The 25,754-nt window shown below is 41.1% G+C and overlaps 3 protein-coding genes across 11 annotated transcripts in view; 1 reads left to right on the top strand and 2 right to left on the bottom strand.

Annotated features, from left to right (window-relative positions):
• The first annotated feature begins 1,024 nt into the window (after positions 1-1,024).
• On the top strand, positions 1,025-17,448 carry LOC309688166 (uncharacterized protein). Its single transcript, XM_082503663.1, has 17 exons — positions 1,025-1,740; positions 4,029-4,060; positions 6,631-6,663; positions 7,873-7,944; positions 8,468-8,497; positions 8,661-8,696; positions 9,087-9,128; positions 9,223-9,272; positions 10,212-10,264; positions 10,359-10,585; positions 10,710-10,963; positions 12,404-12,529; positions 13,209-13,344; positions 13,472-13,519; positions 13,616-13,687; positions 13,835-14,122; positions 16,200-17,448. The coding sequence occupies exons 1-17, from the start codon at positions 1,691-1,693 to the stop codon at positions 16,226-16,228; spliced, it is 1,578 nt and encodes a 525-aa protein (XP_082359789.1). The 5' UTR covers positions 1,025-1,690; the 3' UTR covers positions 16,229-17,448.
• A 102-nt stretch (positions 17,449-17,550) lies between these two features.
• il12a (interleukin 12a) lies at positions 17,551-22,308 on the bottom strand. 3 transcript variants are annotated; one of them, XM_082503665.1, is made up of 7 exons: positions 22,228-22,308; positions 19,342-19,487; positions 19,126-19,215; positions 18,928-18,969; positions 18,677-18,820; positions 18,521-18,562; positions 17,551-18,384 (listed from the first exon to the last, which is right to left on the bottom strand). In XM_082503665.1, the coding sequence occupies exons 1-7, from the start codon at positions 22,250-22,252 to the stop codon at positions 18,241-18,243; spliced, it is 633 nt and encodes a 210-aa protein (XP_082359791.1). In that variant the 5' UTR covers positions 22,253-22,308; the 3' UTR covers positions 17,551-18,240. The 3 variants fall into 3 exon arrangements, with proteins under 3 accessions (XP_082359791.1, XP_082359790.1, XP_082359792.1); XM_082503664.1 differs by lacking the exon at positions 22,228-22,308 and adding an exon at positions 20,049-20,600; XM_082503666.1 differs by lacking the exon at positions 22,228-22,308 and adding an exon at positions 19,601-19,693.
• Positions 22,309-22,593: 285 nt separating this feature from the next.
• Positions 22,594-25,754, bottom strand: part of schip1 (schwannomin interacting protein 1) — a 240,246-nt gene continuing 237,085 nt past the window's right edge. For all 7 annotated transcript variants that reach the window (XM_082503656.1, XM_082503657.1, XM_082503659.1 and 4 more), the window contains 3 exons: positions 25,454-25,577; positions 24,684-24,777; positions 22,594-23,607 (listed from right to left, as the gene is read on the bottom strand). In XM_082503656.1, coding sequence (XP_082359782.1) covers positions 23,556-23,607; positions 24,684-24,777; positions 25,454-25,577 — 270 coding nt within the window. In that variant the 3' untranslated portion in view covers positions 22,594-23,555. The remainder of the gene's footprint in view (positions 23,608-24,683; positions 24,778-25,453; positions 25,578-25,754) is intronic.

Below are 25,754 nucleotides of genomic sequence, written 5' to 3'. Positions count from 1 at the left end.
AGACTAGCCTATATTAAATTATACGTTTTTGCAACTCGAGTGACAAATTGAGTTTATGGTTTAAGTCTTGTGCCTCCTGCTCTCATGATTTACATCTTAACCTATTTAACTGACCCCTTTTTCCTATTATATTTTCTCTTTCCCCCCATCTCTTCTTATCTTCTCATCAAGTTGACCTTTCCTGTCCTCTACTTCTCTCACCCTTCTTTTCCACCACTTCTGCTTTATCTCCTCTGATTTCCTGAGGTATTGGGGATATCGTCTCACCCCTGTGAGGAGTAGCTGATCTCTCCCTTTAGACTCTGAGACTAGGATAATGCCCCCATTAGTCTGTGGCATCTCTCCCTCTCTGTGTTTCCTTTCTCTTGCCTATAAACCACACATCCACTCGTCAAACTCGGTGAGTGGATGGAGGGAGGAGAAAGGTGCTTTGAAGATCAATAAGAAAGCCCTTCATCCCTCACTCATTCCTCCCACCGGACATCTCACAGACACACAGCGCCCTTCCTCCCTTTTTTTGCTCTCTCTGCTGGCCAGTGTGCTTAGCCGAGATCCACCATAGGACGCTGACCTTCTCTGATTTGATTCCACTGTAACTTTATGGTATGATGACAGTGATCAGTCCTCACATCAGAGGCGTGCATCAATCAGGTTGGAATGTGCTTTTTGCTTTGTTGTCTAATGCGACATCTGCTGGTTACCTCTCTGTAATGCAGGCGTATTTTTTCCCGCTCAAAAGTGACCTAGTTGCATCACGGGAAGCTGGTTGCTCCTTTCAGTGCAATGAACGTCTCTCAGATAAATGCCTGTTTTATTTTGAAGTAAACCAAGTAACCGTCCAGCTCCCACTATCCTCATTATACACTTTGTTTTACTTATTACATAAATGATTAGAATAAACCTCTAACTGTGCTTCATCATCATCATCACCTTCTATCTCTTTCAATATCTTTGGGGATCGCTTCAGGGGACCCTCTGCTGTGCTTACTCATGCAAAAAGGTGGCCTCTGCATGCGGAAACTCTGTGCATGTCCTGAAAGTTAAGCGGTGTGGTTTTTATCTTCCGTTATTCATATTCAGACAGTCTGAGGCTTCCAGCAGTAAACATTTCTTTCGCACAGGTTGTGCAGCTCGCTTATTTAATAAGCGTTAAGCGTGGGGCTGTAAATCATCAACAAGACTCCACAAAGCCTGCACTGTGGCGGGATGCTGCAGGCCCGCCCAAATTCATGCGCAATAACTGCGCAGCAGCACTGATCCTGAGAGTGGCGCTGCTCTAAAGACATTCGGGTGGTCCTATGATGTGAAGATCTGTGGTCTGTATTTTTTCTTTCTTTTTACAAACAAGCACGTTTTTTTGTGAAAGAAAGCAACACATCCCACATTTAGGCTGCACAAAAGGGGACTCTGATGTTTCCTTTTTGTGGATTTTAGGAAAGTGAGCGCTTTTTCCGGGGGAGTCAAACCGAGTTATTTTTTTCTCGATAAAGAGGAAATGCTACACTCTGGGGGACGCATGATGTGAAATAAGTAATGCAGCCAAAGAGGTCTCCCCCAATAAATGCTTAGCCCTTTAACCCAGAACGCGATCGCCGCCGGTGAGAGGCTCATGTTGCCTCCCAGGTGTTTTTACGCGCAGCCTCTGCACGCTAGTGAAGAAGAGAAAGCATAACGGGGTCACAGACGGAGGATGGTGGCGGAGATGGCCAGCTGCGGTGCGGCTTGCCACCTCGAGGATGGGTAAGTTGTTACTAGATCAGTGGAAAGCGTTGCTGTGCGCGATCCGCGGCGGTTTGTGTTTTTCAATTGTGAACAGTTTTGGGCGAATCGGCGTGGATGCAGAGCTAAAAATCTCGCCTCTCGTCCCCCACGCACAGGAAGTGGGAGTCATTGTCGCTGTAGTCTTTTCGGGGCTCATCTGCTCGTGCATTTCATGAAACAATAACAACAACAATATATGTCTGCCTAGTTTTCGCTTCCTCGTTGCAAACACGGTCTGTTTAAAATCTCTTTGTTGGTGTCTGTGCGCTCGCGCCGCTCTGTTGTTAAACATTGTGTGTGACAACAACGTATCACCGAGCGAGTTGGTAGCGCGTGCCGAAGCTGTAAAGCAAAGCTTATGCAACAGTTTAGTTCAATTAAAAACACACAATAAACATCGGTTTTCGTTCACGTTAATGCACAGCCTCACATTAAAGTGCAGCGCAGAGCGAAACACGACAGTGCCCACGCGGCTTGGTGATGCTTTGAGATATTATTCGGCGGGTTTTAACCGACTGTACTCTTCTAATTCATACAGTTGTCTTTAGTGATTCTGTTATATTCACCATCAGTTCATCCGTGAGCCACAGACAGGTGAAGTGATACTGATGACTCATTGTCATCGGAGCTACTGAGTTACTCGCACGGCATCACGCCCCACCTGGCAGGAAAAGTCCCCAAACACATGATCAGATGCCAAAAGACCTTAAAGATCTATGAATCTGTTAAATGTGATAGAAATTATTCCAACTCCAGCTTTGTTTGTGAGGCTATAGCAGGAAAAGGCCAACTTTCACTTTATGATTTGATTAGAGATTTCTAACTTGCTGTAAATGCAATAAAAGCAGTAAAGTCTGGACAATAAATGACCGGGACAAAGGGCGGCTCTTTTGTTCCACTGCTGGTGCTATGTGACAGTTGTTTATCTATACACAAACGCACTCCTCTCTGTGCTGTTTGTGGGAAGCTGTTGCGACTGTGACATGATCCGGGCTTTATCTTTAAGCAGAAACAAACAGACAAACCACACAGAAGTTTGAGTTATCGAGTATGTTTTTAATTTCTAAACATGTAAGATCATAGGAGGCATGAGGACTCATACAGGAAGAGATGACTACTATTACCATGGCAATGACCCCAGTGGTGTTGTTGTGAGACTGTATGGCAGAGGCGCTGATGAGATGACCTTGAAGAGAGAAAGAGAGAGAGGAAAAAAGTTCAGCTTCCTGGACAGATGTTTAAAAACAAAGGAAAGCCTCAGCTCCTTATCAGGCGAAACAGCCGCCAAGCAAAAGAAATAAAGTATCACTTCTTGATCTTTGGTAATAATCCAGGCTTCCTGATTCATTTGCTTCATTTGGATATAATTGCAGCAGAGCGAGAGTGAGACAGGAAAAAACAAAGGCTGACCTATTTTTTCTTTTAACACATGCTGGTGGTGAACTCGTTCTTCTTGTGGGGTTGGCTTTTTTTTTTTTTTTTTACCCTTGAACAGGCGTGTTTCGTCTTGCTCTGACTGCATCAACAGGTTGCTCCAGTCTTCACACAGCATATACGAACACTTGGACAGCGTTCGTGTCTGGCTTTGTTTACAATGAACCGGCTGGTGTTTACAGTCAGGAAGACTGGTATCTAATATCTAAGTCTGAGTGCTGTCACTGAATATATTATTGCAGCATTAAGAAGAATATAGGAGCAGTACCATACTGCAGATGCTTGCAGTGATGTTTAGTGTGGTGCGATCTGTTTATCAGTCTTTTGCTTATATTTGATAAAACTTGTCATGTGCATAAAAATGTGTAGGACAAAGTAACAAAGTGCTTAAAGTCAATAATTAGCCAGCTAACATTGTATGATTATAATATTACACAATGGCCCTGAAAATAGACAGCCATATTTACGCTCTGCTTGATGCTGTCTTATGATAAAGCCATAAATGAAAAGAGTCTAACCTGAGTTGTTGAATGGGAAACAGACCCAGCCTGTATGTTTCCTCAGCTCTTTCCTTTGCTATCAACACTGCTTTGAAAGCGTTTGAGAGAAGGGAGTTTCGTGAGAAAGTGTGATGCAGGCCGTTTAGCCACACACTTCCTCTTTGACTGATTTACTCAGCCGTACAGAAAAGGAGAAGTATCGGCTACTGCGTGATCCTGCAGCTGCACAATTTTTAAAAACAAAAATAAATAAAAAAGCACTTTGAATCTTACACGGCTGGAGAATTCTGTTTGATTTATATTTGTCTGAATGTTATCTCTTCTGCCTTACAGAGACGGCGATATCCCCGCACCTGAGAACAAAGGTAAACACCAGCCGGTTCATTGCTTTCCTGCCCTCTCTTTCAGCAGCTCTTCATGTTTTCATTTTCTTTGAGCTCTCAGTTGTTCTCTTGCTATTTGAAAAGTGTGCATCCTCATCTATTTATCACTTCTTGTATTTTGTTTTACTCGTCCTTTCGTTATATTTTCCCAGCTGGCTCACCTTTCCTGTTTGCTGTCCTTGTTTCCATATCATTTGCATGAAAGGCTTGAAAGCTGCTGCTTCATGATTTGAATCTCTTGTAACACCGTATGCAAAAGTTTCGCTATTACCTTGAGATCTGGTGACTGTGGAGGCCATTTCAGTACAGCGAACTCACAGTCATGTTTAATTAACCAGTGTGAGATAATTTGAGCTTTTTAATATGGAGAAAAAAGGTTCACTGTGGTCATAAAGGGATGGTCACCAACCAGGAAAATGTTACACCTGCCAGAAGTGTTGATGCCAGGCAGGATGGATCCATGCTTTCATCTTGTTTTCGCCCTACCTGATCCTGCCATCTGAATGTAACAGCAGAATGTAAGACTTATCAGACCAGGCAATGTTTGTCCAATCCTGTGTTCTAAGCTAACGGGGAGATGATGCTGCAGCCCATTTTGCATTCAGATAGCTCGAGTGTAACGAGGTGCAAAAAGCAGTGAGGCCATTCTCCTCTAACCTCTGACATCAACAGGGCATTTTCAGCCAGAGGACTGATGCTCGGTGGATATTTTCCCCTTTTTTGGATCATTCTCTGTAAACCCCAGAGATGGTTATGTGAGGAAACCCCCAGAAGATCAGCAGTTTCTGAAAAACTATTCCATGTTTAAAACCGCGTACATCACCTTTTTTCCTCGTTCTGATGCCCAGTTTGAATTTCAGCAGGTTATCCTGAACGTGTCTACGTGCCTAGATGTTTTGACTTGTTGTCAGGCGATTGGCTGATTGTGGTTACAAGCGATTCAACAGGTGTACTTAAAAATTGGCCAGCGAGTGTATGTTACCATTCTGATATCAGGTACACTGTAAATCGATATCAGTCTGATCCTGACTCGAAGCTGGATTGGATATCACATTTCCAGTGTTTGGTAGTTTAGTCTTATTTAAAGTAGGAGAAATGTATATTTAGATTCACTAAACATCTACAGTCTTTCAAATAATATTTCCAAAACATGAATTCCAGTATGGATCTGACAAAGCTGACTTATTTTGATAGCTTTAAATCTACTGGTGGAGTAATGAGTCAGTTAATAAGTCACAAAAAGAACCCATTAACCTCTTTCTGTTTTTTTTTCCTGTATTATGGTTTTCAGCCAGCAGATGGCAGCTAACACCTTTCAATACTAACCAAATCCTTGAGGTTGCACACAGCCTCTAGCACTCTCTGCATATTTGTGATTGCATCTGCATGTGTGCATCTGTGCGGGCACTTGCTCTCCACCTTATTTGTCAGCCTGATGAAGGGAAGCAGCCATGCCCAAACGACAAATAAGAGGGATGCCCGCTGGCTCAGCTGTGAGACAGCAGCAGCAGCAACAGCTGCAGTGAATGAGATGGGCCATAGGAGGCATATGAGGACAAGGGAGAGAGGCATGGAGAAGAAAGTGCAGGGAGAGGTGAGGCAGACAGATTGAGCAAAGTGAGACAGAGAGATTGATGAGGGAGGCGCTGTGAGCGGAGCTGCAAAGACAGCATCTGCTTGTTAGTCTAAGATAAAACTCTCTGGGCCAGATGAGGAGGGGCTCCATCCATTAGCCAGCCTGGCGCTCGGCCACATGGCCCGGTCCACGGACAGTCAGTGCTGCTGGGAAGAGAGAAGCAGCAGCAGTTCCTCTGGACCCCATCTACGTAAATGTGCCAGAATGTTAATGCATTGCACTTATCACAGGCTTGTTCACGGGGTGCTGCGGTTCAGCTGCCGTGAATGACGCATCTATAAAAAACTGCTGGTGTACTTCAGCCCTGCTCAGGGCTTTTTGGTGACTAATATGAATTAAAACCACACACTGCACGAACCTAGAAGTAAACTAAAACTGGAGGTTTCTCACTGGGGCTGCACCTGTTCTAATCCTGTACTTATTTTTGTGATGCATCACATGCTTCACTCTAGTTTTTTTTTTTCTTTTTTCTGACTTTTAAACCATGTGAGTGTTGAGCGCTTGAGGCTTACTTTCTCTTAAATAGGTGTTTTTCTTTGTGGGGGAAGTAGAAGAAGAAACGGTCTGAATAATTTAGCTTTCCCTCGATTTACATACTATTGGTTGTTTCTATTTTTACTGCAGGATTATGGTTGCTTTTCTGGTAAAACAACAGCAGCTTTTTTCTCTCTGACAGCTGTCAGGGTCCTGGGCAGTATGACTAAAGAGGGGGTTGATTATCAAACCATTTAAAGTATTCTAGTTTCCGTAGTAGTGATGATGCCATAATGACAATCACAATGACATATGTGTAGTAGTGAGTAATAAAATTGGGGGAAATAAATGTTTTTGGATTTTCTCACATTTTGAAATTATTGCATCAGATTTTTCTAAATAACCAGCAGCCGTCTCAACGTTTTCACTAATCTGTTTACAGATAATCTGGCAGAAAATGACAGCAGCGGTTCAGGTAAGCACAAATATCGCACTGTGCAAAAGTCTTGAGCCACCCCTCATTTCTTTATATTTTGTTTACAAAATTGGAAATGGGTTCAGCAATTTATTGCAACGTTCAAGCACACATGGAAATACTACATTTGAGGCAAAAATAGAGTTGAAAGTCAGTATTTGGGATGACCAGCTTTATTCTTCAACACAGCCTGAACTCTCTGACCCAGCTTTCTTGTAATTCCTTCAAGTAGTGTTCAGAAATATTTCTTCACGCTTCTCGAAGAACATCCAAAGCTCTTCTTTGGCTCTGGGGGGGCCAGTCCATGACTGATGCTGGTTTCACTCTGTGTTTTTCTATCCAGGTTTGCTTTTACTACATTGGCATGTATATGTTTCATTGTCAAGCTGTGCCCCCAGACTCTTTCCAGATGGCATAGCATGGTGGATCAAAGTCTGATGATACTTTTCTGCTTTTGTAATTCCATCAATTTTGGCAAAAATCCCCTATGACAGCATCTCTTCTGTTCACATGATGATTTGAACCAAATCTTTCAAATTTTGTTGCCTCTATTGCCCTTGCAGTTCTTGTGTAATTTAGCACACCCCAAGTTTTTCTTCCTGTTTCCCCTTTCTTAAGTATTTTTTCTTATTTCTTAAGGACGTGAATTTCAGATACAGTTAATCCGCTATAGATGGTTTTCTAGCTCTGCCACTTCTTTTGGCCAGTTTCCTCATATTTGTTTTTAAGTACGTCATGATGAAATATGTCAAATCTTTGGCTAATAGCTCTTTGAGAATCACCTTGCTGGTGCAAAATACTGTTGTATGTCTGCTGAACTGTGTAAACATTTGTTTTGTAGATTCACCTAAAGGGATGGTACAACATTGTGGCTGCCTGCTAGTGACAAAGGTCCTAAATATACAATTTAAAAATTGGTTGTAGCAAACAAAAACATTCTTCTGAAAATAAAGTTACAAAACTAGAGTGAAAATGAGGTCTTTTAGATCTTTGATAGACTTTCAGGAAGCCAGGAGAACCGTCGCCATAGTCCACTTTAAAAAGACTAGACCGCATGGCTCCCTGGAAGCAATATAAAAAGAAATAAGTGGTGCTCAAGCCTTTTTTCACAGCACTGTATGTTTAGCCAGCTGTGGCATGAATCTCTTTTATTTTTTATTAAAGATAAATTCTTTTAACACATACTCTGCACATCGATTTGTTGAACAGAAAACACAGGAACATCCACCGACGAGAGCTCAGAGGACGAAGACAACAATTCAGAGGAGGATGAGGCTTATGGTGAGAGCCACATTTTCATAACTTGATGGAATAATTTTTCTTTTTGGAAAGGACAATGAGAAAAATCACACTCTTGTTTTCCTTGGTAATATGAATATCCAGACAGCAAGTGTCACCTTTGCTTTGGATAGATTTAAACACCTTTTCTTTATTCTTCCAGCTCCTCTAAAACTCGTTAAGCGACACGTTGTTTAATCTGAATAAAACTGTTGCTAAGATGACACTCTGGGGCAGTGACGTACTGAAGTTTTGTCATCAGGTGGGGGGAAAAACCCAAGATAAATTGTTATAATTAGTGAGTTTCACAGGTGCTGTGGGCAGAGTTGGTTTTGACCTTTCCCTGCTTCTGCCCTTTGTGCTAAGTTAACGAGCTGCTAGTGGTATCTTTTATATTAGGCGTTGTTTATAAAGTGCCGATTTTTCTCAAAGATGTCCCAGGAAATGAATGCATGCTGCAAAAAGTTGAACTATTTCCATTAATATTCCTGCTTCTTCTTTTCCTTGTCATTTAATCTTTCAACAGGAGGCACTGAGAGGGATGGAGAAGAGGAAGGTAAGATCTGTTTGACTCACCAGAGTCACTACTTCATGGCTCCTCGTGTTGCCGCTGATTAAATGAATGAGTTTAAAGTCAACAGAAGTGCCTGTTTGATGTGTTGCATTTTGGTTTCAAGAGTTTTCTATAAATCCTTCAATTTGCTTTGTTTCCTATCCAGAGAATGAAGAAGCCCATGCAGGAGACTCTATAAACAGTAAGACACACCAGGAAATAAACTCTTATTTTGCTTGTTTGTGTACATGTAGATGTTCGTGCCTGCTTGTAGGAGCTGCCTAAACCTTAGCGATGACTCAGTAGTCTATGGTCACAACTGTGTTTTACTGGCAGTAGTACTACATAATTATGTCACAAATATCAGATTCAGCTGGCTTTTTAATTAAGGAATCAAAACTAAAATGTAACTGAACACACTCCACCCTCTCGCAAACATCCACACACTCGCGCACACACACACACACACACACACACACCCTGGGACTGGCTGCAAAATTTGTTTGTGGGATATCTCAGAGGCTTAAAATTGGATTTCAGCCTGTAAGATTCTCATGTGATAGTTGCTGATCAGAATCCATTTACCTCACAGAGGCAGGTGCTGGACCTGAAGCAGGGGTGTTAAATGGGAAAGGTAAGCCCATGCCAAGTAATGCGCTACGCTGCACTCATGATAGTGTTGCCCGGCTCATGAATAACCTCTCGTTTGTTGCCATGTGTGCTGACAGATGAGAGGCCCTTCAAGTCATGCTGTGAAAAATGCAAAGCCGTCCAACAGGTGAGCTCAGAAACCAGGTGCTATCTGACAAAATGCGATTTTACAGCTACCGTTTAACTTCGTCTGACCCTTAATTCTGTCTTCATCACAGGGTTACACCCTGAACAAAGTTCAACACAGCCAGGCTTTCTGTGCGTTAGCTGGCTCGACAAAACCTGAAACCCCTGTTAGAGATAACGGGTGTCAAGGCGGCAGTTATCAGATTAAGCTTCAGGCCTGAAAAAAGGATTGTTTCACGGGTCATATCACTCTTTTACACACAAAATTACCCCAGGAGTGCAGCCCACTCCAATCAGAAATATTATCAGATGATGTAAAACACTGTAAACACTGTTGAAAATAAGACAAAGATTAAAGCTGCAGAGAATCCTTAATCTTGGGATTTATCACACATCCCTGAAAACGCTCCCTGTGCTGTTTCTTTCTAAGGTGACGGCTACACATTAGACCTCTGAAACTTAAAGCTTATTGTTCCAAAGCCTAATAATGGAGACGTGGAGATTGCTTTAGTTTGTCAGCAGATCAAAGTGAAATTAGTTTTATCGATCGAATGTGTTTTCTCTGTTTTAGTAGCTACGTTAAAACATTTTCTTCATCACCAAACTAACACATGCACATTCCTGTGGCAATGAGACACACGGTTTGTACTTTATTCAGTAGTTTTTAAATCATTCTGTGAGAAGAGAAGAATCAGTCTAAACTTGGCACTTTCAGCTGATTTTAAACCCAAACTCTGAACATAACCTGCTGCTGACCAGGTTATATTTGGCATAATATAATACGGTGTTTTAGCTGGGAAAAAAAAAACACTTTTATGACACAGAAAACTCTGATTTTAAGCTTGAGACGGCTTGCTAAGCCATTAATCTTGCTTTGTAGCACACTCTTTTACCTGTTTCTGTCCTTACTGTGTGCTTTGCTGTTGTTTGCTTTTCACAGAGCCATGGCAGTGAGCTCGTTACCCCGAAGAGACTGTCCAAGGGGCGGTTGCAGTAAGTGGAACATTGTCTCCATGCATCATGCTCACGTTTATTTTGTTCAGCTCTGATAGCTCAGCATCACTGACTCTGTGTTTGTGTCTTTCAGGGTGCAGCTAGAAGAAGAGGGCACATATGAGTGTTCGGTCACTGGTCTGGTTTTTGAAGCGTCCGAGCGCGTTCTTGTGCGGTACTCTGTCTTATCCTGGTCCAAGTTTGGCGCCTTTCTACATGACTCCTGGAAGTTTGCTGGACCCATCTTCAATGTGGACACAGTCAATAAGGACGCGTCTGTCCTCAAGTCCATCCAGTTCCCACACTCCATCTGCCTTGCTCGTAAGCTCGTAGGGCATTCACCCAGCACATTTACGCTGTGTGAATGAAGCAAGAGTTCTGACTCGGTACAACAATAACTACTCAGTTTAAATGTGAAATGTTGTTTTTCTGTCTTATATCACAGATACTGACAATGACATGACATTCAGTGTCCTGCACATAAAGGGCAACCGTCCAGTCATCGAGCCTACAGTGGATCACTCAGGGAGCCACGTTAAGTGGAATGTGACGTCCCTATCGCCCGTTGGTCCCATCATTCAGACGAGCCAGGCTGTAGAGCATCATGGGGTGGTTCTGGTCTACAAGCAGCTCACCACTGACAACAACAGCTACAGCTTCCACGTTTATCTGGGCACAAACAGTGCGTCTGACATCAAGGTAAGTGGTGTTTTTTTAGAAAGATCTCCAACCAGCTCTGTTTTGGTTGTCAGTAGACTTGCGGTGTATTTCCAAACCTGACATATGGTTTTGGAAATTTGGTCAAATTTAACCAAACCCTCCTCGGGTTTCAGGATCCTGTTTTCTTTCTCTATCTCTGTCTTCATTTCCACAACATCCAGTTAGAGCACACTTCTTTGAAACGGGCATTGGCAATTGTTAGTGACACGATTTAAAAAAAGTGCCTTGTTTATTTTCATTCTTAAAAGTGTAACTGGGATTCAGCACTTCTTTCCCCTCCCAGTATCTGTTTCTGTTCCATAACGAAATACTGCAGTTACCTTGCACTAACGCAGCATGCACATGGTTACACAAGGTTATTTTCTGATCATGCCTGACCACAAACACACGTTTAACAAATGCACATGCTAAACCCAGACGACTGAGGACAGTAATCAGTTTCACATTTATAGAAAATGCATATGTATGTGTGTGTATAGATATAAAACCGTTAACTGCCCACTTTTAGAAGAACACGACCGGCCAACGCTTTGACCGACTTCTCATGATGTTTCTCTTAAAGTGAAAAGTAAATTCTGTGTTTCAATTGAGGAATTTTTCTTTACATTGAGTAGAGTTCAAAAATAAAACTGCAGCAAAAATACCTTCGTTGCAGGAGCAGCACACAGAAATATTCCATTCATGAGACCATCAAAAGTCTCCTTGTGTTTTTCAGTCACGGCCAATTCTTTCTGGACGAAACTCCAGAAAAATACCTCACCATTGAAATTTTGTAGAAATTTGTTCGAAATGTAGCTTCCACTTTTTGTTAATTAGTCGAACTGCCAACAGCTTCAATGGTGCAGATTTCCAGGATTTTGTATTTCAGCTACAATTTGTGCTACCGGCCTTAGTAAACCAACTGTCATTTAGTTATTTACAGTGAAGCGCAGGGTTTGTGCAGGGAAATGATTCGAGTATTCATCTTCTTAAAACAAAGAGTCATATCAAAATAAAAGAAAAATGTCAGTGGCCAAAATAGTGTTTGTGTTACTGTAAGTGTACCGTGTAAATATGACAGCTACATGACATTAAAGCTGTAAAGCTGTTGGTGTTTTTCTTTTTTTTTTAAAAACTTGAACTACTGAACTCACTCAGGAAGTGTTTGTGGTTTTGTGAGCATGTGTGTTTGTTTTTGAGGATGTTGCTGGTGAATAGTCATTCATTTATTATAACCTAAAAAAAGGGCTATTTCTAAAAATGCATTGATTATTTTTTCCCCGTATGATGTCTTTTTTTCCATTGCTGCTGTTTTCCCGTCGCTCTGTCCTACCGTCATTCACCGTGAACTCTGAGTCCTTATGAGACGCCCTCAGTTTAGTAACTTCTCTGTCATCGTTGCCTACAAACTGAACTCCAGCTATGTTTTTTTTAAACTAGGATATAAAGAATCAGGTGCGGGGCTACAAGACTCGCTACATTGAAATAGTAAAGCCTCCCACGTGCAAGCTGGACGAGGGAACGTATCGTCTCCTGAGCGAGCCGGAGGGAGACATCAAACCTCAGGTGTGTGTCTCTCAACAAATCTGCAATTTACGTGGATCAAAAAGCAAAAACCTTACACGTCTTAAATTTGGGCTTTCAATGTGATCTCCTTGTGCACCTCAGGGCGGCTTCCAGCACTGCTGCTATTTTTGATTGCTCAGTGTTAGTCCCATTCTGTCCACATTCAGCCAGCAAGGCAAGCTGGATCTTCTCCTCCTTGGTGCAAAAATGGTGACTCTAATACGAAATATTATTTTTTGGAGAAGAAGACTTCATCAAATGTTCTCCCTCAGATACTTGAGGAGATTAGAGTAGCATTAGAGTCTGCAATGACAAATTTACAACAAACAACCTGATGAATATCTGGGTGGCTAAAAGAAAGACAAACATGTTCCTTTCCTGTGGATTCTTTAACTAGAAAATGCTACTTGGTCTGTTGGCCATAGCTGGAAAGCCAGCTTTCATTATCTTTGCTAATCCACGACGGGAAAGTCTCGCCAGGTTGACAGTGAAGTTTGATGTCTGCACAAGACACATTGGTTAGAACTGGACTTCCACAGAAAGATCTAAAAATAGCAGGAGAGCTAGAAGTAGTTCAGACTCGTCCAAAGGTGCTTTTTGATTTGATCTCATTTATAAGATTTTGCTTTTGTATTTCACTGACTACACAGCTAAGTTGTGTCTGTGTGTCTCTGTACAGGAACTGAAATTCACCCTTGCAGTCACTAAGATGAAGGGCTACTTTGAGGCTTTCTTTGAGCAGCACCCTCCATTTAAATTGTCTCTCATAGAGATTAACACTGAGGAGACTGTATGGTCTGCTACCATCAGAGAAGGTACCGGTGCATGAGTCTTACTTTGGAGACACTTTTGTCTTTTGGAAGTTTGTGTTTATGTTGACCGAAAACCGAATAAACCAAAAAGGATTCACTGGTCCACGTCCATCTTTTGCTCTTCCCTTAGGTGACTGTGTGGATAACACTGAGAAGAAGCCGCGGAAAAGGACAAACAGTATGCTGGCTCTTTCACTTTTTTGTAATCCGATTAGACTTTAGCACGTTTTTAGCTTGAAAACATTAACTGATGTTATATCTGTCTCTGAAATAGGCAGACAGAGAAGCAGCAGCCCCTCAGAAGACGAACTAGCCTTTAAAAGAACTCGAATGCAAGACGAGCCAGGTATCTTTAAGTGTCTGACTGTGATTTCAGCAAAACTTCATGAACAACTTTATGGCCAAGTCAACAGTTCACACCTGAACTATTCCAGATATGCCTAAAATCTTACTAAAAACAAATACCCATGTGTTTATGTGCATCTTTCTCCAGATGGAGTGAAAACAGCGGCCACTCAGGGCCAGGACATGTCAGAGAAGCAGCTGCTACAGGTGGCCAAGCGGCTCGGGAAGGAGTGGAAACAGGTGGCTATCTTTCTAGATGTTACCTCCAAGGAGCTGGATAATATCCAGACAGCAGAGACAGATGTGACCATGCAGAAGTTGAAGATGCTGTTGATGTGGAAGAACAGGAATTCGGGAGAAGCCACGGCTAGGAATCTTTTGGAAAGTGTGAAGGAGCTGGATGACTTGCCAAATGAGGTTCATCAGACATTACAAGGTACAACACTGCAAACCTAAACAATTTAAGATGGTGATGAATGCTCGTGAAGAGCAGGCATGTAAAAGTCAACCAATCAAATTGTTGTTAGATGGAAAATCAAACTGATCAACCTACAGAGGGCTGAATTCAGGGACACCCCAAAAATCAAAGTAAAAAAATAATCCAGCAGACTAGTCTGTGTTACCAAAATTTTATTACAGGAAGTAGTTTGTATGACCCACACATGCTTGGTATCCTGAGGGATCTTTTCCCATATCTGGACTAGGGCATCACTGAACACCTGAGAGGTGCTCGATTGGATTTAGTCAGGCAGCGAGTCAGGGGTATAAATGCATTCACCTACATAGCCTCTCCACGTGTGATCGGGCAGCAGGAGGAAGCCAGTACCCACTGCACAAGTCTAGGGTGTGACAATACGATTCAAGGAATTCATCCTGATATCTAACTGCAGTCATTGTGCCGTTGCCTAACCTGCAGAGGTTCGTGCGTCTCTCAGACCATCACTGACCCACCACCAAACCGGTTAACGGGTAACTGAACGACGTTAAAAGCAGCATAACCTTCTCCGCGGCTTCTCCAGCCTCTCTCACACGTGCTCAGGGTAAGCTTGCTAAATAAGAGTCTCCTGGAATCTCCTCCATGCTCTTGAGACTCTGCCGGTCAATCGCAAAGGCACGTATTGACCTGCTGGGTCCAGGTATGGCCAACTGCTACCAGCGGTGACACTGACCCTAGCTGAGGAGGGAAAAAATGCGAGTGTCCTCAACCTGTAAAACATTCCTGTTTTATGGGTTGTCTCATTGTTCCTCCTCTTGCAACACCTGTTGTTTATTTCATTAACACCAAAGCAGCTGAAACCGATTAACAACACCCTCTGCTGATTAACTGACCAGGACAAAATCCCAGAACTTTAACTGACTTGATGCTTTGCTCAGATTAAAAAGTGTTCCTTTTCATTTTTTAGAGCAGTGTATACAAATAGCCATCTGCACAGGCTCATGTAGAATCTGTACAAAAGGGACAAGCCTTTTGTTATCAGTATGCATAAGCTGGTAATGTTTGAGCAAGCTTCGGTTACATGCAGATAAACAGTCCTTTCCACGGAGCACAAAAGATGGATGCCATTTGAGAAAATGCATCAGATAACCATCAGCTATGGTCTGCTGATGATTTATCTTGTTTTTCTGCATTAGTCAAACAAATATTAGCTGGTGGAAAGGAAAATCTTAGTCCAGATATCCCCTGGATACACCAAAAGCCCAGAAAAATACAGTACTAGTGAGATGACATATTTTATTTGATGTATTTTTGTAGGCTAACCCTGGGACTGAGGACCACACCTGGTTCCCTTTGAAAACAAACAAACAAAAAAAACAGTGGGACTTTTCCACTTCGTGGATAATTGCAAAACAAAACTGGGAAATAAAAGGTTATGACTGTACATGTTTCATTCAGCAAGACAATCGTGACCAATTCTTGTACTTTTATGTGTTTTGGGTTTTTTCTTTTAGTATATTTTTACTTTTTAATAGGTGTAAATAATTAAGATCTTTTACCAAATGAGGCTCGCAAGTTTGCGATTCTTGGAGAAAAGTAAAATCCTAACATCGGAGTTTATAACTTAGGCATGTTCAGTGTGATGACGTGAATGTCTGAAGGATCATGAAACCGCTTGTTAACGAACAACTTTTACTCTAAAACAAACTGTAAAAAATACTCCAAGCTTCTGTTAGTCACTGACTTTATTTCAGGCATCTAACCAAAAAACTGTTCTAAAACCCATCACGGTTAGGACAGGGGAACCCGAAATACAAAAGGCTCATTTCCAGGAACCGTAGAATGGGACAGGCTCCCAGAGGCCAACTCATCAGAGTAGTTGTGTTTGCGATGAGCTGAAACTTCTTGCTACTTACCTAAATAAAGTATGCATGACAATCCCACCGATTCTATGTACTGCAGTACAAATATTACTGTCTCAGCAGCTCTTTCACTCTTTAGGTGAAGAGCACTGAAAATTCAAACTCAAAGGATGGTACAGAATCTTAATTCATTATTTGTTGTTTGTTGTTTTCAGATATGATGGTTAACGAAGCGGTAAAGTGAAAGGGAAAATGAAAATGAATTCCATTACTCTTGGATATCATCGGCGGGAAGAAACGATCTCAGGAACACAACAGAGCAGAGCTAACGTCTCCCTTCAGTTTGCATTTCTCTTTGAATATTTTCTAGATATGAAACTGATTTGTTTATAGTTCTGCATTTCATAAAAAGGAATCATTTCCTTTTGTTTCCCTTCTTTAGGTCAGCTGTAGTTTTCTTGGGTTCTGTGGTGAGTACAGAACCAACTGTGCTGTATCTAAGGATACAGAAATAAATTAGCTTACCTTTATATTTAAGCAGGTAAAAAAAATGACCAGTAGAGGCGTAGAGGTCATTGAGATGTTTAGTAGCTAATTATGTAGCCAGTAACAGATGTAAATGTTTGGTGCTGCAGTGTTGAAACTGCAAAGACATCTGGAAAAATCCATCCATTTGTGTGTGTTCTTTCACTTTTGAATGTTGGGCTTGTGGGAATTTTTATAAAACAATTAGGCATTATATCACGTGGACGTGAAAATGACTGTCCACAGAATTACAGACTGAACTATGAAACTAGTTTGTGTTTTTGTAAACTTGTCCGCACTATTTCCTGTAAATAGATTCCATTTCATTGTCACTCGTGTTTTTTTAAAGCCAGTTATGTCTGTTTTTTGTCTACATGTCCTTTATTTGATGCGATAACCGTGACTCTGTAAAACAGCTGTGCACGAGGACCAGAAAATGATGCTGATTATGTTTAACTGGGAATCACGTCCTGCCCTCCGGAGGCTTGAATGCATTTCTTTTCTTTTCTTTTTTTTTTTGTTTTTTTTCCCCCAAATGTGTAATCTTTATGAAAAACAAAAATGCAGCATGTTGGGATTCAGGGATAAATTTAGGTGTTTTACCTGTGTGAGTGCAGCTAAAACTAAGCAACGTATATTTTAATTCAGTTTTTTGAGGATTATTTCGCAGATCTAGACCTCAGGTACGATTAAGTACAATAAAATCAGCAGGAACATCTGTGGAAATCTTTCAGGTACCAATTGCAAATGTTTTTGTAAACATTATTTGAGAAAACCACAATGTTTCATTCAGAGAAAAGGGTTGTTTCCTTAAAAGAAAAATACCACTAACAGTCCAATTTATCCCTGTTACAAATGTGTTTGTTGTTGTTGTTTTTTCCTTTTCTTTTTAAACCATGTCAGAATCTCCAAAGACTTTTCATAAAACAAGTGAAATCACTGTTTGTTTCATCATTTTAAGGAAAGTGATCCGAATTCACACCAAAACAGAATAGTTCCTGCTTTTGATCGTGTCTCACCAAGTTTCAGCTGCTTAGTTTTTACGTAATATTATTAGAACGTTGTTCAAATAAAAGGAAACAAATCAGATCATGAAGAACTGAATACTGTGGAAAACAAAATCATCTGTTCTTTAAGGGTAGGATTCGAGCTCGAGACAAAAATCAAAGTTAAGATTGTTCAGGTGTTCCCTTCATTTACTTTTTGTATATTTTGAAACAGGCAGTAGCCTTGGCAGAAGAGATGAAATAACGAAGCGCTATTGACTGAAGGAAACAACCGAAAGTGTCTTACATGTCTCTTTTTTACTGCATTTCTTAACTTCTAACTGATGGTGAACAGTTTCAATCAAAATCACTTCAACTTTGATGCTTGATAACAAAATACTTTATTTAAATAACAATAAATAATACAACTGGAGATCAAATAAATAAATAGATGCAATAAATAAATAAATAAAATCATTATAACTCACGCCTAAGCGTAACGATAATTTGAACATTCTTCAGCACTTACTGAATGAAGATACTGGAGTTGAACCAGCTAGCTTATGCCTGAGTAAACTTCCTTCAGTGCAGACAGTTGTGCAGCAGGTACATTGTAGAACTTGGTCAGTAGTTGAAAGAGATGGTAGTGACTAATTAGGACAGCTTGTTCTGATGTGATAATAGAGATTTGATATTTGTTGTGCTATTATTTGATGAGGCTGAAGTTGAAGAGGTTGCAGGACGTTTACTTCCTGTGGTCTCCCGAGGAGATGTAGCCAATGGCTCGGTTGATAGTGATGGCTCTGATGTGGAAGCCTTTCATCATCTTATTCATCTCCAGCCGGTTGTTGTAGGACTGGATTGCCAAAGTGCCCCACACTTTGGCATCCTGTTACAACAGGAGAGGATAGAGTGTGAATGCAGGACAATAAGGTCTCAGGAAAAGAAACCCCAAATACTCAAGATCAGTGATCCTAAAGACTGAAAGACAAGGTGTAAATATGGAACAAAGAATATAAAAATACCTTTGAGGGCAGGTTCTCTACGTCCAGCTGCGGAAAGCAGTTCTGTATAAACCGAGGAATATTTAGTTAGACAAGTACTTCCCAGGAGATTCAAACTATTTCACCTTGAAGTCTCGATGTCTCAATTTTAAAAAAGAAATTACAAGATAAACACACCTCTGTGAGATTCTTTGTGATTTCCACGATTGGGCTCAGAAGTCTAATTTCCTCTGGACCATTTTTGAGAGGACCTGTGAGGTAAGATGCAATCGCTTCGTGATAGTAGAGCAGGTCCTTCTTTATGTTCTTCAGACATTCAGTCTGTCAAAACAATGGGAAAACCCCGTTCAGTTTCAGCTACAATACCAACACATGCATATGAATCATAGCTTCTTTTTTATAGAATATACAGTGTGTCTGACACTGACCTCACTGAAGGAAGAATTTCTTTGTGTCACGCAACCTAAGTTCTGTGCAGGAAAACAAACAGACATTTAAAATCAGCAATGTTTACACTACAGTCATTTGAAGTTGCCCAACCAATTAAAACACAGTGAAAGCTGAACTGAAATTATGACAGCTGTCAGCTGTCCCCATAAACTGTGCTGCTTTGAGAAAAGGCTCACCTGAGTCAGAGTGGGTGCACAGGCCAGTACGGTCTCCCCAGTATTCCTCATCTCAATTTTTTCCGATTGGATACCATCACTCAAATAAATCTGTAATACACAGTAAAGAAATTATTGCTACAGAGTAGAATAATCACGGATAAACGACACAGATACCGAGAAAAAAAAGGGAGGAAAATCAAGCAAAAATCACACGCTGCTGAGATTTGTACTCACGCTGTCCAGAGCTTTTGAGATGTTCAGCAGGAGCATCTTGTAGAAGTCGGCGCACTGACCGCCGGTCCCCGGGCTCGGTGCGGGCACCGGGAGAGCTTCGGATGTGCGCCAGCTCAGGGACAGCAGCAGCACACAGCTGGCGACGTCTGCAAGGAAAGAGAGAAACAGCCGTCAACGCACGAGTCTACACGGGCATTACGACACCCAGTTTGCACGAGCACGCAACAGAGCAATTTAAATAACAGCCTATCTGACTTACATAGTTGAATGTTCGCCATAAGACTGCTGATCAGATAGGGAACTTGGTCAGAGCTTGGTAAATCAGCACTGTTTCAGTCTCCGTATGATGCTGGGGTTTATATACTTAATAGCTGGGGGGGGGGATTCCCTTAACTAAAACTAAAAGCATACATCATTATGTAATTTTTTGTATGGTTGAAAGAAAAACAAAAGATCTCTCTCTCTCTCTCTTTGATTAATAGTCTTAAATACCCAGCTCTGGGAAAAATTAATGCGCGATTTATGAGAGCATTTCCTATGTACCAAGGTGTAAAAAAGTCCACAATGATGAATAGCCTTCTAGTGAGGTAATCGTTGAGATCTTTTTTATATTAGGGGAAAATAAACAAGGAGTTTGCCGATGTGATTGTTGCAGATTGACAAGAAGCATCTATGAGGGGCACTTTCGATAAACTATATATACTCACAAGCTGAGATTCGTTCAGCATCCATGTCCAGTGCCTTTACTTTCAGACTATATATAGCCCACAGTCCTGGAAGCTGACGACGCCCTACCCACAACATATCAAAGTATAGTCAAGTGACGGCGTTTGCATATTTGCATCAAATCAAAACAACACGGATGGATGACGATGAAGGGAAATTAGTTTTTTAAGCAAAATTTTCAGTACATTGAAGCGCATGCACTGCGCAGCCTGTTCTCAGAAAGTGTGCAGTGTTATAAAGATGCAGTGCACGTGTACCATTTTATTCACTGCAGCAGTCTGTGCTTGTGAGGTGCACAGTTATTGCTTCCTGCAGACCTGGATGCAGAATAAATCATAAAAAACAGAAATAAAATAACCCAACTGTTGGTAAAAAGGAGCGGCTGATAGTAAACTAATCATAGCAGGGGCCAAACCAACATTGTGGTCTGTGGTGGTAAATTGTCAGTGGACTGTCATTAGGTGAGTAAGCGCCTCATTCACTTGTGGTAATTAATTCCACGGACGTTCTCCCCAACAGATACAACCGGGTGTCCATTCAGGCATGACTAATTACGCATGTTCTTGACCAACTGACTGATAACGTCAATGAAGAGGAGGTGGCATTATTATTATTATTATTTTCCTCGTGTTGAGGAGGAGGTGGTTGTGGTTTATGTCTGCTTTGTTTTCACTCATGCTCAAACTTGGAAAACAATGAGCAATGCCAACCAATCCCCACAGGGCAGGGTAACACGGTAGCCTGGCCATAGCGCTGTTTATCAAATCTATTAGAGAAATATCGGCTAAAGCTACAGTTTCTTTGCATAAAATATTAAATAATAACATTTAAATTACACAGTGTAGCCGCCTGACAATGTAGTCCCACCAGTATGATACTAAAATGCTGCTAAGGGACAGAGAATTAATTCACTGGATGTCTTTATCCTGTCTTCCTTCTCTCACCCCAACCGGTCGCAGCAGATGGCCGCCCCTCCCTGAGCCTGGTTCTGCCGGAGGTTTCTTCCTGTTAAAAGGGAGTTTTTCCTTCCCACTGTCGCCAAAGTGCTTGCTCATAGGGGGTCATATGATTGTTGGGTTTTTCTCTGTATCTATGAAGCGCCTTGAGGCGACTTTTGTTGTGATTTGGCGCTATATAAATAAAATTGAATTGAATAAAAGTCCAAGAAAAAGTTTAAAAGAGAAGTTCTTCAGAATGGGTACTTTCTTCTACACTTAGATTATGTTCTATATATATATCAGCTCCTTTTTACTTATAAATTACCTTTTAACCACTCCAGCAAATGATATGAATGCTCCCAGTATCCATGAATGTAGTTCTGAACTGCGTATTTGCAAGTTTTTAAAATAGTTTTGTGTCGTGACACAGTGACTGTAGGTATTATTTACAAGAAGATAATTTTCAGGTGGCGTTTGGATATCAAAGTTAACTGTTAAATAACCCTACTACTTGAAACATTTAATTAAATAAATTCTCTTAAATTGGTTTTACTTTTCCGTGAAAGGAAAGTTAATCTATCCATTTTTATTTATTCATGTTTTACATGAAATAACAAAAAAGATGAAACAGACAGATGAGTGTTCATGTTCCGTGAAATGTGTATTTAACCTGTGTTAAATACACATTTCACTGAGGCTAATCCTAACGCTAACCCTGGAAGGTTGTGGATATGATCAAAACCTCCAGAACAACAGTGAAGGTGAGACTGTTTTAATGTCTATTTCATATGTGACAAATTAACTTTGAACTCTTTTTAGATGCTGTCTATGCTATGAGCTATCGTTCTGCTTTCTATCTATCCACAGAGGATCGGAGAATTACACAAGACTCAAAATGAGAGTAACGTGAAATTTTGAAACACACAAAGCACTACTTTTGTTCTCCTCTCTCACTCGTTTTCAGAAACTGCCGTCTACTGTGCTTACCCACTTTTGAAGGGAAGTGCATTCTCTGAAACTGTGGTCATCGTGTGGTTGAGAGGAGTTTCCTGGCCTTTGTCTTTGGACCATCAGACTTAAACTTACCATCACTCACTTTATACAATACAACATATGCTCAGATATATGATCCGAGAGTAAGAAGGGGAGATTTTCCAAGTAAAAACACTGTATTCATTACCAAACCTACAAGTCATATAGAACTATTTCTGTATCCTTTTACCTTTCACTGGACCACAAGTGGCCATTCGTTAAATATTTTAATTCCACAAACTGTCCTTTTTCTTGAGAAACAAAAATCCCTGAATGTGACCCAAAAGGGGTTGCCCAAATTGATATGAAGTCCCTTTAAGAGCAGAAACGCAACCCCAATAACCCTCGTAGTGAGAACTACGAGTGTCATGATGAGGCAAGACCGAAAAAGGGAGTTGAGTCATACTACGTGTGATGTGATGTCATATACTCTCACTGCTATTGTGAGGTTTTAGTTCTTGCACTCAAGGAGGAAGCTCAACTGAAAGCGCAATTTCATCTCTATGTTATGCAGCAGCAGCAAAAGCAGCAAGTAGAAGTGCACAGCAAACCGCCATATATGAAACAAAGTTTATTCTTTATTTTACATATCTGTACATAAACATTTCTTCCCTCAAATAAAGTATCTGAATACAGTAGGATGAAAACAATATTAACACACTTATTCATTTAAAATGACTCGTGTCAGAAAATCAACATTCACAAAATGTTGAAGAGCAATTAGAGTGAACGTATTACCAAAAAATCTACAACTCCACTACAAGGCAGGCATGTTTTCCTTTTACACTCTTATAGCACCTTCAAACGAACATTTCTCATCAGCTGAAAACGACCATTTGTGCAGAATAAAAACGGGTCGACTCTGAAATACTTTTAAATTACCGTCCAACTTAAAATGGTCTGAAGTTAGTTTTCCATGATTTTTTTTCTCATACAGCGTTGTTTCTTCTTTTTTCTTCTTTTTTTAAATCTCATGACTGACTTTCTACTAAATTTTTCACTATTATTTTGTTTTGTTTTTTTCTCCACAATTTTTGAGCTTGAACAGTCATAATTTAGTGGTGAATGTAGAAAGTTAAAAAAAGAAACGAGAGCAAAGCGAGGCCGATCACTGCACAGGAAGCTGGGGGACAGAATCCATGACGACACACAATCAGTTGCCTCCTCTCCCAGGAAACAGGACGTGCTACACCGTCCTTTGCGCTGGGAGAAAACCACAGAAGCGAATGAACGAGGGCGGCCTTCTTCTGTGCTGCTGCTACCGCTGAAGTCAGTGAGTTGGACAGAAAGGGAGATGGGGAGGTTCGGGAGCAGACAGGGAAGCAGCGAGGAGCAAAGTACTTAGGACAAGCGGGGAGGGGTTCGGATCGACGCGGGGCAGAGGTGGAATGGCTGGAGGGGGAAAGCTTGTTTGGGAGCAGGGGACTAAGCTTGGCATAGGGAAGCGGATTGTAGGTGAGGGTGGGGAGTGTTAGGGTGGGGGGTGCTTGGGTGGAGGTTGGGGTGGTGGGGGGCATCTTATTTGGATAGGGTTTTCTCAGCCAAATGTTTCTGCTGGCTCTCGGCATGCCTGGAAAGAGAAAAGTTTTATATTATATTTATATTGACACTTAAATGATGAATTAAGTGACTCAACAAATCCAAAGATAAACAAGAGCACTCAAGCAGGGCAACTCCCCCTGAAGAGCGAGGGCCACACTAAAACTTTGTCACAATATGATGAGCCAAGCCTGTTATGACGTTGCAGAGCGTCGTACTAAAAACACAAAGTCTGCTCTCTCCACGCCCTTTCATACAACAAGTTACTCAAATTGGTTTCTTGACTTTTTTTCATGTCCCCCAAAGCCTAGTATGTTATTGGGGAGTTTGAAGATGATTAATAAAAATTGTGGATAATATAAAGTTTTTATGATTTTTGCATTTGGTACCACCCTGACAACAAATTGGTATCGATCATCACACCAAATTTAGAAAACTGTGGATGCTAGACCGCTAACAAAGAGACAGATAGAAACGGTTACACACAGAGAACAACACCAACAGCTAAAGCTGAATATCTGATCCCCACATGCCCTGGCTAACCTGCTGAGCCCGCCAGAGGTTTTTTCCTTTCAAAGGGAAGTTTCTGTCTCCCCAAGTGCTTGCTCATAAGGGACTGTTAGATCGCTGAGGTTCTTTTTATTAAGTTGAAAAGTTGAAAAGTCTTGACCTCTTAGTGTAAAATGTAAAAAAACTTCTTTGGTTTAAAAAAAAGGAAAATCTACTAAAATCTCTTAGGTGCACAGGTGCATTGGGTGGCATGTTCACCTTCACATGCATCACCATTAGTTTTACTTCAGGAGCTACATGCACAGCTGAAAACAGTCCCTTACAAATGGATTACTTACTCACATTTGAGTAATGTTTGCTCAAAGGGGAACTCTGCACATTTAAGACATTAAAGCTTGCAAGTGTTTACAATTCTCAGGGAGAACTACTTCACATGTGATAAGAAGTTGCGCAAAGACTTTTACAGCCACTGAGAGAGCCGTTGAAGTTTGCAAAATCTGCGTATGAATGAATCCCTTGCGTTCTTTTTTATAAGTTAAAAAAATAAATAAATAGTGGGACGTGCAGTGAATAAATAGTTGAAAAGTGCTTTGCCACCTGGTGAGGTCCTCTATGTCAACCAGCATGGCGTCTTGCTCCATGTGTAGCTCATCCCGAATCAGTAGCAACTGTACGAGCTCCTCGTTGAGACCTGGAGAGATCGATAAGAGGCGGAACAGACACTGACCACAATGATACAGCATAATTTCATATTCAAACTACTGAAACTAGGGAAACACCACAATTACCACAACTGATCATACCAGTATTCCATTGTGATCCTAACAATAGATACTAAATCTACAAGAAACACTGGAAGTGATCCCCTCAAATTCCCATTATGGGTTCATACCATGGCCACTGAAAACTTTATCAGCAGTCTGACCACACACACTCCCGCTGCTCTCGCTGTCTTTAATATCACATGTTACAGCTATTGTCCCTTCAGTGCCAGAAAATATGAAGCATAAACTAAAGACATTTTCAACGGGGAAAGTCTGCTTTGTAAGTAAAAACAAACTCGTGCTTTTGGACTCCTGGGGATTTTTGGAACTTTTTTATGTAAGATGCGAGATTATTCATCCAGCAGTACAGGGATCAATGATGTGTACCGTGCAGTAACAGTAAATGCTCAGGGGAAGCTGTTAACTGGTACAACTCTCTGAAGTGACTAACTTATATATAAAAGTACTTTCACATCCACTAAAAAGGGTAGGGGTCACTATGTATGTGCATGTTTTTCCCCAGTTTATCTCTTGCTCATTTCTGCAAGTGAAAGCAGAGGTCAGCGTGATTCTGTTTGTATTCTGGGCGTGTGGTCAACTCACTTTCAATCTGGGAGTGCAGGTCGTTTACTATAACCTGGAGCTGTCCCACTGTCATGTCTCTCAGGTCTGTGGGCTTCAGGCTCCTTTTCATTAGACACTCGCTGATGTGTGGCATGTGTGGAAGCTGCCGAAATAGACACACAGAGTTATGTAGGGGAGAAAAAACAAGAGCAGAAAACCCTGTTAGACAATGTGTTTTCCCTAATTGGATAGTGAAACCTCACGCTAATAACCAAAGCACAAAATGCACAACTGACTTCTTTACTTTTTAAAAATATTTATATTTGAATGTTTACAGATG

Source organism: Aulonocara stuartgranti (assembly GCF_965226115.1).
Source record: "Aulonocara stuartgranti genome assembly, chromosome: 14".
In the NCBI taxonomy this organism is placed as follows: Eukaryota; Metazoa; Chordata; class Actinopteri; order Cichliformes; family Cichlidae; genus Aulonocara; species Aulonocara stuartgranti.
The sequence above is the reverse complement of the archived record's forward strand: the minus strand, read 5'-3'. Positions and strand labels throughout refer to the sequence as shown.